This window comes from Phalaenopsis equestris, unplaced genomic scaffold (assembly GCF_001263595.1).
Source record: "Phalaenopsis equestris unplaced genomic scaffold, ASM126359v1 Scaffold000118, whole genome shotgun sequence".
Classification (NCBI taxonomy): domain Eukaryota; kingdom Viridiplantae; phylum Streptophyta; class Magnoliopsida; order Asparagales; family Orchidaceae; genus Phalaenopsis; species Phalaenopsis equestris.
The window spans coordinates 844,244-868,327 of record NW_018164560.1 but is presented as its reverse complement, the minus strand read 5'-3'; the positions used below and the strand labels follow the sequence as shown (position 1 = coordinate 868,327).

Genomic DNA, 24,084 nt, shown 5'->3' with positions numbered 1-24,084 from the left:
CATATCTTGCCCTATTTGCTGCACGAAGGTAAAATGCAATATTACTTGTGTGTGAAGCAATGCTAGTTATTTTGGGAAATTAGAAATGAGGAGTTACTCGAGTATGTTTGCACGTTTATCCTATGTTTTTTCATTAAAATATAAATTTAAAAAATAATAAAAAAAATCTTTATTAAACCCTCGGCTTCTTTGATTCTGGAAATTTGGGTCCCATATGTTGTCGTTGCAGCATGAAGTCTCTTGTCCTCATCTTGTGATTAGAAAAAAAATAATAATTTCTAACCTAAGCCGAACCCCCAGTGTTGCACTCCCTTATAGTCCACATGGGTCGCTCTCTGTTATTACCAAAAACCCTCTTCTTCTACTCTGGCCCTCTCATCTCATGCAATACTCCAAAAAGCTTCATCTCCTCACTCTTGTCTTCCTGCCCTTACTTGCGAACCCCCACCATTCAGACAACATCTGGCAACTCCTCCCCAGCTTGTCTCTCCCCTTATTCCATTTTGCATGAAAAGGGGCCCTTATCCTTTCCATTTCTCTTTTGTTCTCTTATGTCCTAGCCTGGTTTGCTCCTTTCCCCTGTGCGTGTTGCAACTGTCGGCCCCCTCAGCCTTTGACAACAGCTGCTACTGCTTTCGACCAGCTCATCTTCTCTCTCGCTGGCAGCCATTATTGCCAACTTTAGCCCATTGATGTTAAGAGATACCATGAATGTCAAATTTGTGGTGATACAATGCCCCGGCTGCCAAATCTGGTACACCAATGATGGCATCATGACCATTTAAATCCTAAAGTGCAAATACAGTTGGACTTTTTAATTCACCAATGTCCTTTCTTGGATCTACGTTTGACATTATCCATTGGAGAATGCACCAGTTACTGAATTCATATATTTCTAGCTTTGGACTTTTAGGTGTATACTTGCTCAATATGAAGTTCCCTACTTAAAAGAAGTATTGAATGTTTAAACTATAAATGTGGTTGTTTACAATGGATATATTAACCTAGCCCTCTATGTTTGGTTGAACTGAGACAATTTAGTTTTGAAGTATCGTATATACTTTACTCAATCTTCGGAATGTTGCTTTGAAAATTGTGCCTGTTTATGTATAGTGCTCTCTATGACTGGTCTAAATTCATGAAACATTTCCTTATTCATAGGCTTTGAATTATATGGGTATTCTTTTCAGCACATAAATTAATTTTAACTTTTCCCTGTAGGTTTATATTATCAGGTCAAGTTGTAACCTAACTATCAAAACCAAGCTTCATTCGCTAAAAATTGTAGATTTGCTTCAAGGTCGGCTTTCCATGCAGCCTCAGTTTTTAGCACGGTCTGTGGTGAAAGAAAAGACTGTTTCCAAGGTAGATGCAGAGGTGCAGAGCATTGTTTTGGAGGAGGATGATTGTTTTATAGACGCATTGTCGGATTTTATGAGCGCTACTGATCAAACGTTCCATAATTCATTATTCAATCCTGATTCTTTTGATCAATACTCTGGATGTAGTTTTGATAGCGGTTTGAATCCCGAGAATGTAAAAGAGAGGAGCAGTGAGGTTTTCTATGAGGCCTGGGACACTAATTTTTCTGATTTTGTGGTTGTTTCATTTGTGTGGAGAAGCCCAGATTCACCTGTATATGATGGTATTGATACACAGGTATTCATTATGAAACACTGTTTACACAAGTCTTGAGTGATGGAAATTATTTATTTCGATAATCCTGCCAATTATTAAGGGTTATAATTATACAGCTTATAAACATTTTTTACAGATGAGGATCCGGATGTCAGCACTGGAGTTCTTCTGCAATAGACCAACTCTTTTTACTTTGATTGGATTTATCTTTGATCTCAGCAACGTGAATTCTGCAGGAGCAATAAATGAAAATAATACAAGTGGTATTGTCGACATTGAGACAAAAGAGGAAGATGGTTGTGCTTTGGTTAAAGGCTTGCTGGGTTATGGAAAAGGACGTGTAGTTTTTAATTTGGTGATGGATGTTGATAGCGTATGTGTTTTTCTAAACAAGGAAGATGGTTTTCAACTTGCAATGTTTGTTCAAGAAAGTTTTATTTTGAACCTAAAGGTTAGTCCAAGTTTAATTGTTTTCTAAATACTTGCAATCTGCAGATGTGCTCTCTCTCTCTCTCTCTCTCTCTCTCTCACCATCTCAACATACTATCTGTTCTTCCTCTCTCTAATGCTTCCTCTTAATTTGCAGCCTCGTTGATGAGAAATGCACAGTATTTAATGTTATATATTAATTACTTAAAAAATAGCTGTGATATAATTCCCTGAAGATATTGTAAAATATTGTTATGGAGTATAGAAAAGTTGAGGTTGTTAAGAAAGAAGAAAAGTTGAGGTTGTTATATTGAAAACCTTCTTAGTTAGATTAATATTCTTTGGGTGTACTGATCGTGAGCAGATATTGCAAAAAGGGGATAAAATTAATATGAAAGGATATTTATTTATTTTTCAACTAACGAAGCTCAACACTAAGTGTAGCTCTTTATCAATAAAAAAAGAATTGAAGCCTCAATACCACTAAGAAAGCTTTAATGAAAGGGGTCAAAGATTGTGGAAGGAAAAACGGTAGGCTAAAAATTTTATAATTAGAGATGGCCCAGAGAATTATAATTTATATTTCCATTTGTTTATGGAAACAAATTGATGAATTATATCTTTCAAGACGGGAAAAGTGTTCAAATGGTTCCTTGACTTTTTGCAGAAGGCCATTTTAGTCTACGAGTCCATAGAAGTGCGAAATCATGCTCAAAATTGTTTAATATGAGTTCAAATATTCTCTAAAGTAGACTATTGTAGCACCCATTAAAATATTCTAGGGACTAATTTGACATTTTCATAAACTCTGACACCAAAATAACCCCCATGTAAATGGTCAAGGGACTATTTTGACTCTTTACTTGTATCATCATAATTAAACTAGCAGTGTAATTTTGCTGATAGCATTGATGATGCTTCACAAAAATATGGTTCTATACTACAATATATTGCAATATGGTACTTTCATGTTCTGAAACCTTTTCAATTATATGTTTTTGTTATAATGGATGGCTGTTCGGATTGCATTATTTTATTATGTGTTTTTTTCTCTCTATTCAGTTTCATCCAAGCTCTACAACTATGGAAGGCACTCTTGGAAACCTGAGGCTTTGTGACATGTCTCTAGGACCAAATCACCGTTGGGGTTGGCTATGTGATATACGTAACCAGGGGATTGAATCTTTAATCAAGGTAATGCAATTGTTTTCTTGTTATTTATTTGTTGTTTTTCCATTTGAAATGAGATTGTCATTTAGGATGTTATAACATCTACATTTTATGTCGACATTGGTGGTTTGGATTAGGATGTAGACCACTGATTTGCATTAATTGAAAGGAAGTTTTTTTTGTTTTTTTTTTGAAAAATCGTAATGCTCGGTGCCAAAAATCCTATTTGACTTTTAAGCATTTTGCAATTTATTTTCTGTGTGGCCATTTGGGATCACTATTAAAACATGTTTGGTCGTGATTGTTATTTGAAACCTTTGAACACAGTTTAATGATGCTTTGAGAATTGTTATAAAAAGTTGATTTATTTTTTAAAATAAAATTGTATAAATATACAAAACTTACACTAAATAAATACGTTTCTAAAAATAAGGGGGGAAAAAACTTGATCCCAAACTTTCCCTTTGTTTTATCATTTTTCTTTGATACCTTGATACTTAGCATATCACCTTAACATAGTTTTTACTAGTACTATGCAGTTCTTTTCTTTTATTAAGGCTATCTTATCTCCTTTCTTTTAGTTTTCTTCTAGTAATATGTATTTCTGTGAATATTAATTTTTTTGTGTTTGATCCAAATTTATTCATGGCAACATTAGAACATTACTTTCGATACTTCATAAAATCCTAGCAAAATAGAAGGTTGGGAGGAAAGGTGTTTGGAAGAAAGGAAGAAAGAGAGAGGGAAAACTTTGAAAACCCTATTGCTAGCACAAAATACTCAGAAAGATATTATATCCCTTGCTATTATGAACCCGTTGTCCCTTTATTTGGGAGGATTTGGGCTCCCTAGGAAATGTTAAGCTTTAATACCAAATGAAAATGAACTACATGATAAGATAATTATTAACTTGTAAGAAAAATGACAGAATATTAATGAGTACATGTGGACTGGTCCTCATGTGAGTTATTAGGAGTCACAAACTAGGACGTTGATGCAGACAAGCAGCTCCTGTTAAGTGAGAAGTGACCCCTCATGCTTGGGCGAATAACCTTCTAGCTAAAGGCGCGTGACCCAGTCTATTGTAGAGTAATATCAGGTAAAGTAATATTCCTTTCCACAAGTATTCTGGCCATAGAAGGCCTGGTTAGATTGAGGTGGATGGATCTAGCTTCATAGGATTCCCAAGTATGACCCCAATAGAGTAGAAAACCTGATGATTAAAAAAATGCAGCTTGAGACCAGATAAACTAAACCATATTGGTGCAGTGGGAGATTCATAATTTGGGTCAAAATCAGGAGACGACTTGAATAACTTCATTGACTTTCTTGCAATGTTAAGATATTTTTTAAAGAAAATCTTAGCATAGCCTTCAGTCACGGTTAACTGAATCAACACATGTCTCCCATCAAAGAAATTCACTTTTCATTTCCCTACTAGTTTGAGATCATCAAAACTAGTCATTATATGTCTATAGGTGGGTGCCCTCACTGAAATTTTCCAATAAGAGCGAACTTGTATTTCTCGGTCAAGGTTGAAATTCAAAATCAGAGAAAAAGAGTGTTGTTTCCTCATTTTTTCTACTTGCCTTCATAACAAAAGGGCAGTCACATCTACTATCACAACATTTCTTATAGCTTGAGGGGAAGACAACAACCGACTCCACCAGATGATTACCCACCACGTGGGCGAAGGAGGCTTTGCCAGGTTCATTCGAAGGAGGGAGCGCCATCAAAGCAGGGAGATACTCCACCTGTTACGACACTCCGATATAAGCACAGTAGGGGAAACGTCTTCGAAACAGACGACGCCATGAAAATGGAAGCAGGGAGACGCAAAGTTCTCGGCATCAAAACAAACGAAGCCGAGATGGAGAAACGACGAAAACGCAGTAAGCAGGGAGACGCGAGTTGACGAAGCTGAAGACGGAAGTGGAGAGACGACGAAACGCAGTAGGCGAAACAGAGGCGAGAGGTGTGAGCCCTCTTCCTTCGAGTGCGACTGAATCATAGAAGACGAAACTCACCATGCGAAACCCTAGCAGAGACGACAGAAATCGTCATTCGAAGTATTCTCTCTCGTATGAATGCAAAATATGTTCTAATGGAATAAATAATCCTTTGATATGTGGAACTACTCATACAGTCTCTTCTGGCAATGATTCTCAACTTTTGTTCTTAAAGATATTTTCCAAACCTTGTTTTTATTATAATTCTATAAAAGCCACTTTCGTAAGGAAATATTTTGGAAAAATAATGAAAAATTATTATCTAAATGGACACTACTTTTTGCTGACTGCTTTTCAAATTTAAAAAATTATCAAGTTGTTGCAAGAGAATCGTAAGCTGTAAGCGAACTATTGATAGAAAAATCGAAGTCCTCATACAAGACGTTGGTCAAATCCATGAACATCAAATAATAGTTCTTCTGGTCAAGTCTATGAAATCATATTATTTTCATAAGTCAAATTCAATTAGTCGCTACATATATATGATAAGAGGATAATTAATAGCGGGTCTCACTCCAATTGGACGACAAATTTATGGAAAAAATCTCAGGATTTCTGAGCTGAACCGATTCCTTTCTGCTGCAGTGCAGGAGACTTAGCGCACATCATAATGTGCGACAAATTTGCTCAAACCTGACAGTTATTGGACAACCTCTTGGTAATGCTTTGACTACTTCAACACAGAATTATCGAGAAATAAAAATCTCTTTTTGCCTCTTAATTGAAATTTAACTTGTTAGGACTTTTACATATCTTACATAATACCCATCATAGAATTTTGTTTAGCATCATTATTATAAAACATTTAGAATATACATATCAATATTTTAAGCTTGCAATACACCTATATGTGTGTGTGTGTGTGTGTGTGTGTGTGTTGTTCTCATTGTAAGATGTTTGGGCATACGCTTGATAAATGCCATAAGTTTCATCCTAATTTGAAATATAAAGATCAAGTCAATAAAGATGAATCTAATCCCACTACTCTGGACATATCTGTTCCATTTCCTACACATGTCCGACACATAAGTTCTACATAAGTTCCATTTCCTAAAGAGTGCTTTGATTCAATCAAAGATCAGCTGGTACAACAAGCGGTTACTTCTAATGTTCAACTTCCTACACATGTCCGACACACTTTAGACCAATCCACTGATCAGGCGAGCCAATCTTCGGATTAAGAATGACAGGTCTATTCTAGGAGGAAGAAGAAGACTGGAGGCCGACTCGAGCTTGAAAACTTATTGGATGATACTTTGGTCACTACTGGCAATGACACTCATCTTACCAATTTATTATCTGGCTCTTTTCCTAGAACTAGAGGTAGAGGCAAAGGAAAATTGGGTCGCACTCTAGCTACCTGATAATACATTTTTTTTGGCATTTTTATTTTTTTATTTTGGTCTCTTGTATTTTTCTGTATTTTCTCTTTTTTTCGAACCTTTTGTATGTGATGGTTATCGTTTGGGAAGGGTGTCATACTTGGGTCCTTCTACACAATCTATATGTATCCTTATTTCCTTTTAATATATTAGCCTTTGGGCTTCCTGTCGGCGCTAAAAGGGGGAAAGTTAAAAATTTATGGGTGATTTGTTCAAAAGCAAAATTTATTGATAAAAAGAGGATACAAATGTTTTAGTGAGTGGATACAAGAGCTTACTCACATGGATTACAAACATTTTCCCCAAAAATAAATAAAAAAGAAACAACTCCTAATCATGTGGATATACCGCTTCCTTTTTCACTGGATCTAGGGAGGGAGTCCAACAACATACCGAGAAGCGCCCGAAAAATGATACCGTCATCCTGAGAGTTACTGAGATGTAGCATTCATTTTTTCTTCTTCCTAGATTTGTAAACCTATCAATCATCTGCCATAGGTAGTCGCGTCAGAACAATAGGTGGATATTCGATGGAGGTTAGCTGCTGATCCGACTCAACCTGCAGCACACCTTGAACTTGACACTCCTCCATAACTTGAGTACTCTCTTCTCTTGTAATAGGTGGTTCCAAGACACTTCAGCTAGCATCTACTACAATAAAATTCATAGTATTTGTAATTTGAGTAAGAGCTACCGCAACAATAGTAGGCGGAAGCTGCTGGTCTAGATTTTGAGGAGTAATCTTATGAGTCAAATTCTCATTTAACATTTCTGGAAGATTAACAGTGTCTGCTATATTTTCCTCCACATGGATGATGTTGTGAGGACCTGCCGATCTCAAATATGAGTGAAGCCTGAAGCATTTGACAGGGGTAATCCCTAACAATTTACAATGATTGCATTAGTATGCTCTTTGTTCTGCTATAATTGGCTACCAATACCCATTGTGGGCAGTACCAATCCATATTTTGTCCATATCAGGGAGGGTGATATCTCTTTCAACAAGAATTCTTCCAACCGAAGACCCGGTTAGATTGAAGGTGGGTGTATCCAATTTCATAGATCTTCGTAGTGCAACTTCAATAGAATGGAGAACTTGGTGATTGAAGTAGTGCAACTTTAGGCCAGGTAGTTTAAACCGGATTGAAACTATAGGTGGTTCTTGACAGGGGTCAAATTCAGGAGACTAATTAAGCAGTCTCATATATTTTCCCACTATTATCATAAACTCTTTGGAGAATATTTTGACATAGTCTTTCACTTTAAATAATTGTATCATCACATGTCTCTCATCAAAGAGGCAAACCTTCCAAAGTTCCAATAGTTTGAGATCTTCAAAAGCCTTACGAACGATTTCCATTTTGGGATGTCCCTATGAGGGTGAATTTGAACTTGTGAACCAGGTTGGAAACTTCAACATCAGAGAAGAATAGAGTCAGTTTGCCACTCTTCCTACCCGTCTTCTTGATAAGGTTGTAGCCCTCCTGACCCTCGAATGATTCATGGTAAACTTGATCTGATCTCATAGAACCAACCATATCAACAAAAGATAGGTTTAAAACTGAAGTAGTCGGTTGTTGAGAAGGAGCAATAGCAATGGAAGGGAGTTGAACAGCGGCAAGCTACAGGGATAGAGTATGTGCAGAGAGGATGCAACAGGAACGGGGCCGTAGGAGATTGCAGGAAGCGCAACTGACAATGGAAGATGCGCGACGAAGAAACGACGCCGCACGATGCAGAAACCTTCGAGCATGAAAGTGCCGAATGAAAGACGAGCCGGGAGCCGTAGAAGCGCACCTCAAAAGGCGCAACTGATAATGGAAGAAGTGACTCCGCACGACGCAAAAATCTCTACTACTTCGAGCATGAAAGAGCCGAACGATGCATGATGAAGAAGTCGGCGCCGCACGACGAAGAAAAGGAGATACAACGAGAGAAAATCGACAAAGAGATATCAGGCTTTGCCATAATGGCGAAACCCTAGCAGAGCTAAATTGGTATAGACGACATTTTATGTATATATATATATATATATATATATATATAACTTAAAATGACCAACTGGTCACAATCTATAAGTGCTGCATTTATAACGAAATATATAAAAATAACATCTGATTATTTGACTATGCATAAGAGATCATGAGAATTATATTATATTAAAATACCTTAAGCTGGAAGGCATGCGCAGTACAGAATTGGCAACATGCTTAGTGCGATAAGATTTATTTTAAATTTATATAGTTCAATTTTGTAGGGTGTTACAAAGCAATAGATTTACTAAAACTCAGCTCTCTAAACTGGAGATTAAGTATCTTCCAACAGACTATATGTAAACTCTACATCAAGTTTCTTGCATCAGCATCAAGAAGCTTCTATCTTTTGTACAATCAAAGAAAGCATTATCTTACCCGCAGCATATAAAATTTTCTTACGAGCTCATTATCTAATACCCTTCATTGACCACTCCCAGTGAAATCCCTGTGCTGATCAGCCTCAATCCGAGGTAACTTAACTCAAAAATAAATAGGGATAATTGCGTACATAGCTCCTGAAACATTGATATTTACAAATCCACCAAGGTGATTTTGATAACTACTAAACCAATGCACTTATACATGCCACGATCAAACCATTGAAGATGATGATATTTGTGTGAGAATTTGAAAAATAAATGAGAAAGAGTGCCTGATTTGTAAATAGTACTGTTTCAACTTCTCTGTATGTAATTGCCCCAACTAATCAATTCACCGTTTTCACCTCCAAAGACAGTTTTCAGCTTGCATTTTATCTCCATTGTGGCTCCTGCTTTACTCTCTCTCTTGCTCAAAGGGTGAGTGAAATGGAGAATAAACGAACATTGAGAATAGAAGAGTGCATAGGTTTAGGGTCTGTTTGGGGCAGCTGCGACTTATCTAGCTTCTGCTGATAAACAACTTATTCTGATAATCTGCTGATGAGCAGCTGATCCGGATAAACTGACTGGTTGTTTGGTTTGCGCGTTTGTAAAACAGCTGATTCTGGATAAATGACCATTCTACCCCTGTTATGGATAAACTGTTTAGTTGTTTGGTTTGTGCGTTTTGTAAACAACTTATTTACAGATTTTCTTAGTTGAATTAATAATCTGTCATGCAGAATTTGTTATTTTCTCGAATGTAAAGATATGAAAATATAAAAGAGTTGAATTACATTTATATAACTCAAAAAGTTCCAATTACATCAAATAAGCACAGTGATATATACGAAAGTTAGTATACATTCACACACTAATATGGAGTATAATGATACAAAAAAAAAGATGTTAAATCGACGAGGAAAAAAATAACAATATTGACTTTCAAATGTAAAAACATATCACGACGAATGTTACCCGATTTTAATATCTCAAAATCTTGAGCAAACCTGTCCGACTGGGATATTATAGAAACTGAAGCACTCGAATCACATGCGGTGTTCTCCCGTCAAATTAACAGATAAGCACAAAATATTTTTTTTCATGACAACAAATGTCCCATCAAATCCACATTAAAAAATATTTCTTTTCATAACACAAAATATTCTTTTTAATAGCACAAAATATTTCTTTTCATAGCAATAATATTGATGAAGCATTAAAAAAAATATGCTCTCCATTCATAGGGAAAAAAATTCCTCTCATCAAATTCGCATTAACCATACCAATTCTTTGGAATGCATAAATAAACCAAGAGTCATTTAACTCTTCAAAAGCCTTCTTAATGATGGATATATGTTTATTTAGAAATATCATAATTTCAGTTATGGGCATATGAATCCTTTATAAGGTGAAACACAACTTGATCAAAAAAAAACTTTTATATGGTGAAACACACCTTTTGAAGCATAGATAACGGGCATATGAATCCCATGGTATGTATAAAAGCATAGGTAACGGGCATTTGAAGTTCAGGTATTAGATATTTAATAAATCCATATGAATCGCGTGGTATGTATGTAAAGCTTTCAATAGATAAATAGCTAACGGAAAAACCAGAATAATATCCTCATTTATACAGTGATCTTTGAAAGTTATTGCCTAAAAAATTCTTGAAATATTCTCAACCCATATCTAATGGCCACAACTTGAACCGCAGAAAGAGCAATATAACACCCAATTATCGCAAGCAATGAGTAGGATCTAGTAGTTTCACATCTAAGGAGTTCAAATCCATCATTTTTCGCAACCACAAAAAAAAAGCACAATCAATTACATTTCTTATCTTCCGCTTTGCAGATCCACATGAAAAAAACCAAAAAAAATATAACTAACCGCATTTCCCGAATGGTTGCAAATGACGAAGAAGGAAGATGAGACATGCGAATGAATAGTTATATCTGTTGAGAGAAATGACGAAGAAGAAATGCTGAATGTGAGTGAAGATGCCGAAGAAGAAGAGGGAAAACGCACCGGATCATAGACCTAGGATCGCTTAGGGCATGCGATGCGAAGGAGAAATGTCAGAGGGCGAATGCGTTAAAGGCAGGGTCACGGGCGTAATATTTTGATCGAAAACACGGACCGCGGGGGCCGTCCCGCGGTCCGCATCTTTTACAAAATTCAAAACACCAGTTTCGATAATCCCATAATAAGTGTGAACCTAACATTACGGCGATATTTTCAAAACGCTGCCCGCACTTATAAGCTGTCCCAAACGGGCCCTTAGTGTATAGTAACAATGTTTTAGGGTTATTAAGCTATTAATATATTTCATATATAAAAATTTTATGTTCATTTTCACCTTACAATTGTATGTTACTTATTTGTCTGAGTGTTACAGTTTAGACAAAGCTGGTCGTGCTGTTCACCAAGTTTCTGTCAGAAAACTTCTTAATACTTTTACAAATTTTCATGTAATTTATGCTCGAGTATCTTCAGTTTTTTGTTTTTGTTTTTTTTTTTTTGAATATTAGTGTCTTCCTTAGTCAAACAATTTTGACGGGAATGAATGAGAAAGTGTCTATTGCTGCATTGAGACTACCAAGTTGCATCCGTACTCCCTTACTCAGGAATATAGATGATTGTGCTGGGAATTATTTTTTGCTCATACTTGCATTCTAGTGGCTGAATGGACTTTTTATTGCTTTTTTATAAATTGTTCTGTGGATGCCAAAAAAGTTGAAATCTAACGCTTAAGTTATTTTTTAACGCTGTTAAATATTTATGTATAGTTCAAATAATGGTTATGCTATTTAACCATACCTTCATTTATACACATTAAATGGAGTTTTTTTATTGAAATAAGTTTCGCTGCTTTTTCGTACATGATGATTCATTTTTATTTATCAGGACATGAAGTTTTCCTATAGACATGGCTGTAGAAATGATTCAGTTTCGTTTATTTTATATGTACATTTTTTTTTTCTCCACATTCTTATTCAATTTTTCTCCTTGTTTCAGTTCAACTTTCAATCTTACAGCATTGACGATGATGACTATGAGGGATATGATTATAGCTTGAGTGGCCGACTTTCTGCAGTACGGATAATATTTCTTTATAGGTTTGTTTTGGAGGTATGTTTCATGTCAATGCGAAAAATGAACATTCATTTTATGTTTTGTCGGACAATAAAATACATCAGTTAAAGTGTAAAGGAATGAAAATTGTTGGATATGGTAATGTGATGGAATTATGTGAATAATATTACACGGACAAAGAACAAATATGATTAGATTTTGTCTAGGCTGAAGTATCTTCATTCAAGATAGTATAATATAAGAAAGTAGATTTATGTCATTTCTCTGTATTTCATAGATAAAATCAGCCTCTAGAAGTTTTGTGACAAATTTTGATACATAAAGTGACCTTGTACGTCCATGCTCAACGTACTTATGATACATAAATTTTGATACATAAAGTGACCTTATTTTCTGCTTGATTATCTTATATGCACAACGTGCATGCTCAAAAACTCACACATCAGCATTTTGTAATACTTATGATAGAATCTAAGTTTTGACACTGGAAAATGTTAAGTTTTATGTCTTCATTTCTTAGTTATGAATGAAAGATTCTCCTCTTTGAGTAAACTATAAAGAACAACACATTCTCTTCTTGAAGAAGCTGAAGACGACCCGCTAAAAATACCTAAACAGCTCTCTCTCCTCTCTCTTGGTTGTGAATCCCTCTCCTTGTGGGATGCTATGCGCTCCCCTTAAGGCTCTATTTATAGTGGTAACAACAAATGAGTTAGAGAGCAGAATTTACTTTATGATTTTACAAGAAATTTTTAAGGTCAGCAAAATGTTTCCATATCCCACAATAAGGATTTAACCACCTTTTTAAAAATGTTAATCCTGTATATGCTATAAATTGAGATCTCATATACATCTTATAGAGATTTGATGTAGAAGTCACATGATTAACAGTCTCCCACTTGAAGATATAGTTTCTTATTTTCCTATGTAGCGATCAGTGTCTAAACAACACTTTGTACGACACCTCCATTCCAACATTTGTGAATGCAAATTGGCTCTACGCAAAATCCTACCTTTTTAAAAAGTAGCACTTTTATGAGCTAATCTGCAATATTTTCACCCATCTTGATTTTGTTGAGTTGTAGAACACCTTAAAAAAACCTCTTATCTTGTACCTGATCCACATTTTGGTTCAAACCTGAAGTTTAAACTCTAGGTTCGAAATTGATTTGATCCACTTGACAATGCACCACAGCCACTGCCGAAGTTTAAGTTTGAACTAGGTTTCAACACTAGGTTTTGAGTTAAAACCTAGTTTGAATGTCACGTATTTTACTGCTATTTAATCTTGTTAAATAAAACTAATGGATGGTCGTTGGTTTTGCATGAAGTGAACACTATCCAAATGTTGATAGGTTTTAGTCACGTGTTCCATCTTGTGTTTGAAATTTCATTCGAACTTTGCTTTTCATTAGTGTGACGGTGTAAGGAGCGGTAGACATGACAAGGCTGATGCTGTAGTTTACAAATAAAAAATAATAAAAAATACCTTATCCATTGAACAATGTGACATGAGCAATAGCAGGGGTGAGGTCCAGGGTACCTTTTTTAGGAATTTGAGTGAGGGATGGGTAGAGTATATGTGAAGGTAAAAGTTGTGTTTGTTGGATAGATTAAGGAGAGATTCAAATTAGCTTTTTGGAGGAGATATTTTTAAATTTTATGATATTAAACATTTGACACTAATACAAAGAAATACCCCACACATTTATACTATGTATTTTTCTTCTAAAAATGATTTTTGGTTATTTGGCCAAATTATTTTTCTTTGAGATATTCTTATAAAATTTATATCAAGAGGGATAAAATAATATCGTTCTTGGGTTTCTAGAAGGTGATTTAGGATCAGATTTAGCGGGTAGGTGGTTGTAGGATGGCGAGAGTGAGAATGTAACTTGGAACAAATAATATAAAGATATGGCGACAAAAAGTGCCCTTGCCACACACACACACACACGCACACACACAAAAGAAGTAAAGAATACCCTCATACTTGTTCAACAACAACAATAAGTCTTTATTCCGCTAAGTGGGGTTGTGTCATGACGTGGCACAAGGTTTGGATATAACCAAGACGGGAACAAACAGTTGGATGGTGTCAATTAAATTTTTTATATTCATATACAATTGAACATATAAAAGGACCACTAATTAAATTAAATTAAAACAACAAAATTATATTTACTTTGTTATTGGATGTTCGCGTCTTCCATAACTGTTATCTCTTATGATACTCATCATTAATCACTTAATATTCCTGAAAAGTTACTTTAAAATAATTGTGAGCTAAACGAGTTAATGAATAATTATAAAAGGACCACTAATTAAATTAAATTAAAACAACAAAATTATGTTTTCTTTGTTATTGGATGTCCGCGTCTTCCATAACTGTTATCTCTTATGATACTCATCATTAATCACTTAATATACCTGAAAAGTTACTTTAAAATAAATGTGAGCTAAACGAGTCAATGAATAATCATACTCATAATTTACAGTTATAGAAGAGAAAAATGAAGCAATATGTATTTTTAATACATCAACAACAACAACCACCATAAACCTTTATCCCATATAGTGGGTTGGGCTATGTGAATCCTTTTTCTCTATTGCATCTTATCGAGTGTCATATTTTCATTTAATTCTGATAAATAAGATCATTTTTTATACAATAGGACCAAGTTTTTCTAGGTCTACCTCTGTGTTTCTTAACACAAGTCGAATCTAAAACAGCTACTCTCTTAATCGAATAATCGGATGGTCGGCATCTAGTGTGACGAAACCATCTAAGACCTCTCTTAAGTTTTTAATAAATCAAAAAAAAATTTTTTTTGCTATTCAAAGAACCTTACTAAATTAATAATTTATCAATATCATTTTATATTTGTACAACTTTCACAGGAGCACTGTCTAAAAAATGGTTCAATTAAGACTCATCAATATCAATATTCTTTTTCATATACGTGCACAGTGCTTTGTCTTCCCCCATTGGTATCATCATTGGGTGACTCTATTATAGTCAGTCATTCACATACAAATAGTCAATATAATCTTATCATTCATTTGCTCGACGCATACAATTTAATATATTATGTATAAATACACAAATGAATGCGACATTATGTAGTACAAGTATTCCTAATAATGTGACCAATAAAATATAGAATATATAAATCAAAATAAAGTTTATACAAGTATATATTTATATAAAATACTAGAGAAGAACCAAGATATTACCATAGATTAAAAGTATGGGTTGTCGCCTCGATGCTGATTAATTTGCTATTTTACTTGTCTTGATGTTGACTTTGCTAAAATGGAGAGCCTAAAATACACTATGGTATTCATAGTAAAATTTAAATTTATTGATTATGTTATTATAAATTTAATACAACAACAATAACAACAAAGCCTTATTCCCACTACGTGGGGTTGGCTACATGAATCCCTTTTCTCCATTGTGTCCTATTTATTATCATATTTTTGTTTAGTTCTAATAAATTAAAATCATTTTTTATATATTAAGCCTATATCTTCCTAAGTCCACCTCTGTCTTTCTTAACATAAGTCGAATCTAAAACATCTACTCTACTGATTAGATCATCAGATGATCGACGTTTAATGTTACCAAACCATCTAAGACGACTCTCTAATTTTGTCCGTCACAGAAGCTACACCAACCCTATCATGAAGATATTTATTTCGCATTTTGTCTCTAAGTGTAAAGCCACTCATCCACCTAGTGATTCTCATCTCGACAACACTTAACTTAGTATTATGCTTCTCTTTTAAATGTCAACATTCATCGCCATAGAGCATTGCAGGTCTCATCACCATCTTATAACTTTCAGTCTAAGTGGTACTTTTGTACTTCTCTATCAAATAAAAGGCCCGAAGCATTCCTCCATTTCAACTAACCAACTTGAATTCTACTATTAACATCCCATCTATATCACGATCGCTTTGTACAACAGACCCGAGATATTTAAATTGATCTCATCTTTTAATAATTTGATCACTCAAAGTTACACTTCTGTCACTAAAGCTACTACTACTAAAACTACATTCCATGTTTTCAGTTTTAGTTCTACTCAAATGAAGGCCTTTAGAATCCAATGTAGACCTCCATAATTCAAGTTTTTCCTGGGCCTTTTTCTCTCGTCTTATCCACTAGAAGGACATCATCAATAATGAGCATACACCAAGGCACATCTTGTAAATGTCCAATAAGACAATCCATAACTAAAGCAAAAAGATATGGGTTTAAAGTCGATCCTTGATGTAATCCAACAGAAATAGCCAACAGAAATACCAACAGAAATAGGAAAATAATTGGTCAATCCTCTTTCAGTTCGAACATAAGTAACAGCTGTAGTATTGCAAGCTTTTTCTAAATCAATAAAAATCAAATGTAGATCCACATTATCTCTGAACTTCTTCGTCAAACCCCTCAATAAATGTATAGCTTCCATAGTAGATCTGTTCGACAAAAATCCAAATTGATTATAAGAAATTTTTTTAATACGTCTTAACCTATGTTCAATTACACTCCCATAATTTTAAAGTATGACACATCAACTTAATTCCTCTATAATTTGTACAATCTTGTGCATCTTTTTATTCTTAAAAATGGGGACGAAAATACTCTGCCTCCACTCCTCATACATCCTTTTAGTTTTTAAAATAATATTAAAGGATTTAGTAAGCCAAGAAACTCTCAAATCTCCTAAAAATTTCCACACTTTAATTGGGATATCATCAGGTTCTACATACTTTTCACCCTTGGTTTTCTTTAAATTCTCATCAATTTCTTTTTTACTAATGTGACAGTAAAAATGAAGTGTTTTATTATTATTAACGATATTAAAATCATTAAAGTTGATCTTATTTTCAAAAACATCATTAAAAAGTTTATCAAAATAACTCACCCACCTATGTTGAATATTTTTTTCTAAGAGAAATACTTTTTGATTTTCAACTTTAATACACTTGAAGTAAATATTTACTTTTACTTTGATTAGTTTATACATATATTTTTCACTCTTCTTAGTATCTAATCTAAAAATCAAATTTTTATTGTCACAGATTATTCTTTTAGACTTTCTGTGGGTCGTTTGATATTTTTCTCAGTTCTCTAAGATTTTAAAATTAAACCAATTTTGATAACATATCTTCTTTTATTTTATATTTTCTTGCACATTATTATTCCACCTCTAACTATTTTTTTTATAGAAACTTTTTTTTTGTTTCTCCAAGTACATCTTTTACTACTTGTTTAATATTGTTTATAACTTTATCCCACATAGCATTCGCTTCTTCATGAACATTAATAGTGTTTATAACTTTATCCCACATAGCATTCGCTTCTTCATGAACATTCCAAAATTTGTAATCTTGAATTTTACTCATAAAAATAATTTTATTTGCGTCTGTGTTTTGGGCTTCCCTATCTAATTTCACGATGATGAGTCTTAGTATTTTTATTTTATAACTTTTCATCTTAAAATCTAGAACTAATATTCAATGTTGGGTACTTAAATTCTCATTTGGAATGACCTTACAATATTTACAAACTTGACGAGTAATAACAAAATCATAAGCTAAAGCAAAATCTAAAATGATTCAACCTTCTTCATTAGTCACTCTAAAACCGTAGCTACCATGAATATTTCTAAAATCTTCTACCATTTTACCGACATGTCCATTTAAATTTTCTCCAATAAAAATTATTTCTTCAAGACATATCAATTGTATTAAATCTTCCAAGTCATTCCAAACTTTATCTATAGCTCCTATATCTAAACCTACTTAAGGAGCATAAACACTTGTAATATTTGAAATCTTAATATCAATAATAATCTTAATGACTATGATTCTATCTCTATCTGTTTTAACTTTTATAACATTATCTTTCAAACTCTTATATATAATTACACCGACACCATTTGTAGTGCGACTCTTTCCAGAATATCAAAGTTTAAAATCTAAGTTATCAATCTTCTTAGCCTTTTCTTCAACCCATTTCGTTTCTCAACCCATTTTCGTTTCTTGAATACATAAGATATTAATCTTTCTATGCATCATAATATCAACTAATTCTATTAATTTATCGTTGAGAGTGTCTTTATTCCAAGATTCTATCATAATATTAGTCTTTTATCCACATCCGTCCGTAATGTGGGAACTCTTGCTTAATATAAAGTTAATAAGTTCAATTATTTTAATTAGCTAAAAAATATTCATTATTTTACTTTTTATATTCTCGCTTAAATTTTCTATTATATAGTGTATATATATATATATAATTTTACTAGTATTATTATTTTTATTATTACTTTTAACTTTATTAAAGCTTATGTCATCGATCCCTAATCCACGTGACCCCATGCAAGCTTCTTCCCTTTGCGTGAGAGTTAAATTGCACGCATGAGAGCTCCTCTGCAACATCATCTTCTACTCCATCTATCGCAACTTAACATTCATGTCAGTGTCGCCTCTTCCCCTTCCTCCTTTGAATGTGCAAGAACTCCAACACTCGCCTCCTCCTCTACACGATTGTGGCGTCACCATCTCCTCTGACTTTTTTTCTCTGACGACGCCGCGACTCAATCCTAACAGTGCAACCCTCAACGCCACCATTCGACTCTCCTGATAAGTTCTTACCTCTCTCATGAGAAATTTATAGGCGAAATTTTTTGTTTGGTTTCTCAACCTTATCGTTTCATCTCTCCCCTCTCTAGCTTCCCGAGCTTCTTGATTCCTTTTTATTCGGCTCTTCGTTTGCTTGACTCTTCGCTTCGTCTTCTCGCCTCTTCAACGGTTTGATTCTTCTCCCCCAGGACGTGCAGGTCGGCTACAAATACTTTTTCTCCATTGTGTCCTATTGAGTGTCAACAAAAACATAAATATCTATGACATAAATGATTGGAAAATTCTCAACAGAAGCAAGGCTGTAAAGAAGAACTGCTGCCCGTATACACTTTTTTTTTTCCTTGGATTGTTATTTCTCTGAACTAGATATTAATGCATCTTCTTCGCTTTAGTATTTTTTCTAAACTTGTATCCGATTACTTTTTGAACGGTAAATATTTCTTCATCATATTTTATTAAACTTGCAGAACAAATTCAGATGTTTCATTTTTCATTGGTTTGATAATTCCTAAATTGAAATCATAGATCTCTTCTTACTTTATGGGGCTAGCCACCCCTCACACTGAAGAAGTAATCAAGTTGGTGGACAAAGTCGGAGGCATCGAGTGGCTGATTCAGAAAGATGAAATGGATGGCGCTGCTGCAATAAAATTTGATCTTTCGTTGGACACTCCTCTTATTATTGTTCCAAAGAGCTCTTTGAGTGAGGAGTACGTGTTTGTCTTCTATGCTATTTGTCTTTTCTTGTCTTTTCTTTTCAATGTATGGCAGATGCAATTATCTTTCTGATCAAGATAGCCATTTATTTTAACAGATTAGTTTGGCAATATGTTTCGTGTTTGTGATGTGCTTTGTTGATTAAAGCAGAGTACACATTACCATGCTACACTTTGTGTTATGATCAGTTTAATCATATCATATAATATTGATTGAAGTTTTCTCATCTGAATTAAGGTGATAGTTGGACGAGTTCGAGCTAGATAACTGCCAATAAAGTTTATTTTCTAATACAGCACTTTGGTAGCTAATTTTCGTATGGTTGAAGTCAAGTAAATGGTTGGAGAAGATTCACGTCCATTATGCTGTACATCTAAGTCTTCTCCTTTATGGTGGGGTAATATGTTATCGCTTGAATGGAAAATGAAATAATCATATGCTGCAATTGAAAATTTTGTGACAATTCCTTGCATTAAAAAAAAAGTCTTTTGGGAAACTCTGACTTGGATCGTTGATCTATTTCTTTATGTTTCTCATCCTATGTTTTGCAGCAGTGAGTCCAAGACCAAAATTTCTTGCATCCTCCGTTTTTAAGATGTTTTCTGTAAAGATTAAACATTTTTTTATCTATAATAGGAAGTGTAATCATCATTGGCACGTGCTAACAATTATGTAGTATTTTTACATCACTTTCTTTGTGATTTTGAAGATGACGTTTAATAAGTTTTTCTTACAAGCAAAGATCTATTTGTTTGACATGTTCGTGTGTTTTTGTTGTAGTTTTATGCAGCTTGATCTTGGGCAACTTGAAGTGAAAAACAATTTCTTTTGGTTTGGAAATGAAGACAATGATCCGTCTGCTGTACATCTAGATATTCTTGATGTTGAGGTGTGATAACATGTAATGAATCATCTATGTTTTGTTAATGCTTTTCTTATTACCTTATTATCATTGTATTGCAATCCCCTTTGTATTATGTAGATACAAGGAATCAACATGGCTGTAGGTTTGCATGGTCAGTTGGGGAAGCCTATGATACGGGAAGGACATGGCCTTCATATTCAAGTGCGCCGCAGCTTAAGAGATGTTTTCCGTAAAGTTCCAACTCTCTCCATTGAAGTTCAGGTATTACAATTTGTTGAATTTAGTTTGTTTGATTCTTTATAGACAGACGTAGTTGTGGATTTTTCTAAATGATTCTCGGATGCTAATTATATTTTGCAAATGCTTGCAACTTTCTAAAAATATGGACTTTTGATGCTTTCATTTTGATTTATTTTGCATTTGTGAAGTTTTTAGTAGCGATGCTTGATAGATTTGAAGATCTATATTTGTTGATCTTTTTCAGTCATTCTCATCAAAAACTAAGAAGAGTCCATTTCATTTTTTTTGTTATATTAACAATGGATTTTGAACATTTAGAATGTTAGCTCCTATGAAATGCGTTGAAATATTTGTGCTTGTGTAGTGTTGAAGTTTAAGTAAACATGATAATAGAGAAAACGTCAATTATTTAAGGTTAATGATTTATCATGACGTTAACTTTGATTTTCACCGTAGATATCATCAGCCATTACTTCTTGTTGATGTAAAAAACTTATTAAAATTATTGATGTTATTAATTAGGCTTAATTATACTTAATTAATATTAAGTTACATATGTACTTGCTCCTGCTTGATGCCTATAACCATGCATGCTTATCTAGCTTGAAGTAAAAAGCTGCACGATGGCTACTGTAATTCCCTGCTTCCTTGTTTGAGCACATCCCAGACACAAATCAAGGCCCTCGTCAGTTTGTCTCGCACGACCATTCCCTCATGTTCACATATCCGTCTCTCCCATCCAAACATGCACAGGAAAGCGTCACTTGACCTAAAGCTGCAAACGTCCCGTTTCTTCATCTCTGTCGTAGGGATTGCACAAAAACACCACCGTTCCTCCCTGTATTCGTGTGACCTAGGAGTCGGAATCTCATTGAAAATGAGATTGCAGTGTACAAGGCCTCCGAAACTCCCATCTTGCCTCTATTTGCAATTCACATACAAAGCAAAAGTCCTTCCTCTCCACAACCGTAAGCATTTCACTTACCTCCGTTCATCTGCAACGATTTGTTTCACACAATAGAGTCGAAACCTCCTTCCAATTGTTCTCAAGCTTGGCGTCTCTGGTCTAAGTTTTTCTGTTCTTTTGGCTGCACAACTCCAACCTCACGTGATTTTCCAAGCCCACCTTCTTGTGATCACTGCAGAATCAAATCTAGTGTACAAAAAACCTCTGAAATTCCCACTCCCAACACCTTCACTTCTTTGCTTCTAATCACAGAGATTGAAACCAAAGCTCTGATATCCTCCACCCCTCCCTGCATCGAAGCTGCACGATTCTTCAACCCTAGCCACAGGAAACATTTACTTAAGCAAAGCAGATCTGCACCTCCACTCACTTAAGCCCTTTGTCTCACCTGCATTGTACAACCCAAACAAAACCCACCCACCCAGTACTTCCTTCCCTACTTTACTACTTATTTTTGTATTTTTTATTATATTAAAAAAAATCAAAAAATCTATTTTGTTTTTCCCTTCACCAATCTCCATTGTCAACATCATCGCCTTGTCGCATGCAAAGGTATGAAGAAGGTGTTTGTTGGGATATGTAAAATACTCGTTCGGGGAAAGCTGTTTATCTATCCATTCAGAGAGATTGTATGCTTGTTTGGTAAAAAAACAAAATAATAATAAATCATAGGAATTTAATTACTCGTATGGGGAAATTCGAGCAACTAGCAGAGAATTAAGTACTATTTTGGGAAATATGAGTATGCTCATGTTTCTCTGAATGGGATATTTAAAATACCCATTTGAGGAAATATGAGTATCTATTCATTTCGAGAAATTGTATACTCGTTTGTTAATGAAATTAAAAATCAGGAGAATTTAATTACTCGTCTTGGAAAATTCGAGTATTTGTCCAAAGAATTAAGTACTGTTTTGGGAAAATAAAGTACCTATTCGAGAAAAAATGTGATTGTTTTACTTTTTGCAGGTAATTTGAATGCCTGCAATGTCGTAGAAATTGTGAGTTAAAATACTTGCTTTGCTCTATTTATGCAGTGTCTCATGATACTGAGCAACGCATCTTATAGACAGCTAACATGGCTAGCATTCTCCCCGTGCCATCTTACGAGGGGTAGACGCTAGGAGGTTGCCAAAATTTTAAGTGAATTGGACTATTTAAACTTTGTTGAAATAACTCAAAATTGTGAATTATTTGTTATTAAAAAAATATTCATAATTTGTGCTTTTTAAATTTAGGCTTCTAAGGTTTGAAGATCAAATTTAAAGTTGAGCTCTTCAAACTTAGGCTCCTTAGGTTTAAAATTAATTCAAGTTGGGCTTTTTCATGTTTAGGTTTTTAAGATCGAATCACTTGTATTTGTTAAAATTTATTCAATTATGTAATTTGGTAATTTGCAAAATGAATTAAATACGAAATTGGGGTTGTTACATAAATGCCAAAATAAATGCTTAACATTTCAATTTTGCCACCTATATTCATAATATTCTGTCTAGCAAACATAAGGCTACTTTTTTAAAGCCCAATATATATGTTTGAATGGATCCAATAATTCCATTTCCAAGTAAGGTTCCGATTCTTTCAATTTTACAAAATTCAATGCTAAGTTTCAATCCAAATGACATGCCCCAAAGATTTATGCATGTAGATGTTTATTCAATAATTCAAATGATTTTAAGTCATGCATATGCATCTAAATAATAGAGTTTTGGTTTATTTAGCAAAATTTAGATAATTTTAAGCCTTGTGCTGGTATTTCAAAATATTTCATTACTGCAATATACTGTTTCAAAGTGAGTGTATAGTGCATGAAGATGCATGCACATTAGCAAAGTAAACTCACATGTGTTCCTTCGAATTAAACAAATATTTAAATTTAAACGGTATGGGAATGTTGTGCAGGTTAATGTTAAATATTCACTCACTTTTATAAACATGTAAAGTTCTTTAAAAAAATTAAATGATTATTTAAAATTTAAAAACCCTCGTAATTTTAAAAATTAAGTTCATGATAATCAAACTCCGCCTTGTCTATAAAACATGATTGTAAGTCTCAATGATGGACACATACATACTTTTGGTGGTACTTCATTTCAAATACCAAACTAAAGAGGGGAGAGGAGCGAGGAGTTGGGCAACCAAAGAGGAGAGAGATGAAGCGGGAGGGTCGAGAATTCAAGGATGTGAAGTTTGCCCTATCTATTGTCGAAATTGACTTACCTGAAGCCGAGTGGTTTTGTTGAAGGAAAGGAGCTCCGTACAGTGTAGATTAGGTGAGGAGGACGACGCTGATAATCTAAGCCTAAGGAGGTGATATCCTCGAGTATTTCGACTTCGTTGTGCAGGAAGAAGGTGGAGCGAGATGAAAAAGAAAAAGAGAAGCATCGAGAGAATTTTCCTGCCGCGTGAAGCATACGCTTGGCTGTGCCCTTGCCAACCATCATAGAAGCGAAGAGGGAGAACCCTCGTGCGATTTTCGACGAAAAGAGATAGATGGAGTTTTAATTGAATATATATAT

The 24,084-nt window shown here is 34.3% G+C and overlaps 1 protein-coding gene across 1 annotated transcript in view; it reads left to right on the top strand.

Annotated features, from left to right (window-relative positions):
* Positions 1–24,084, top strand: part of LOC110021050 — a 194,067-nt gene that overhangs the window by 89,056 nt on the left and 80,927 nt on the right. Inside the window, 7 exon segments of the mRNA XM_020719380.1 lie at positions 1,222–1,659; positions 1,775–2,089; positions 3,130–3,261; positions 12,048–12,161; positions 19,302–19,486; positions 20,274–20,382; positions 20,476–20,619. Coding sequence (XP_020575039.1) covers positions 1,222–1,659; positions 1,775–2,089; positions 3,130–3,261; positions 12,048–12,161; positions 19,302–19,486; positions 20,274–20,382; positions 20,476–20,619 — 1,437 coding nt within the window.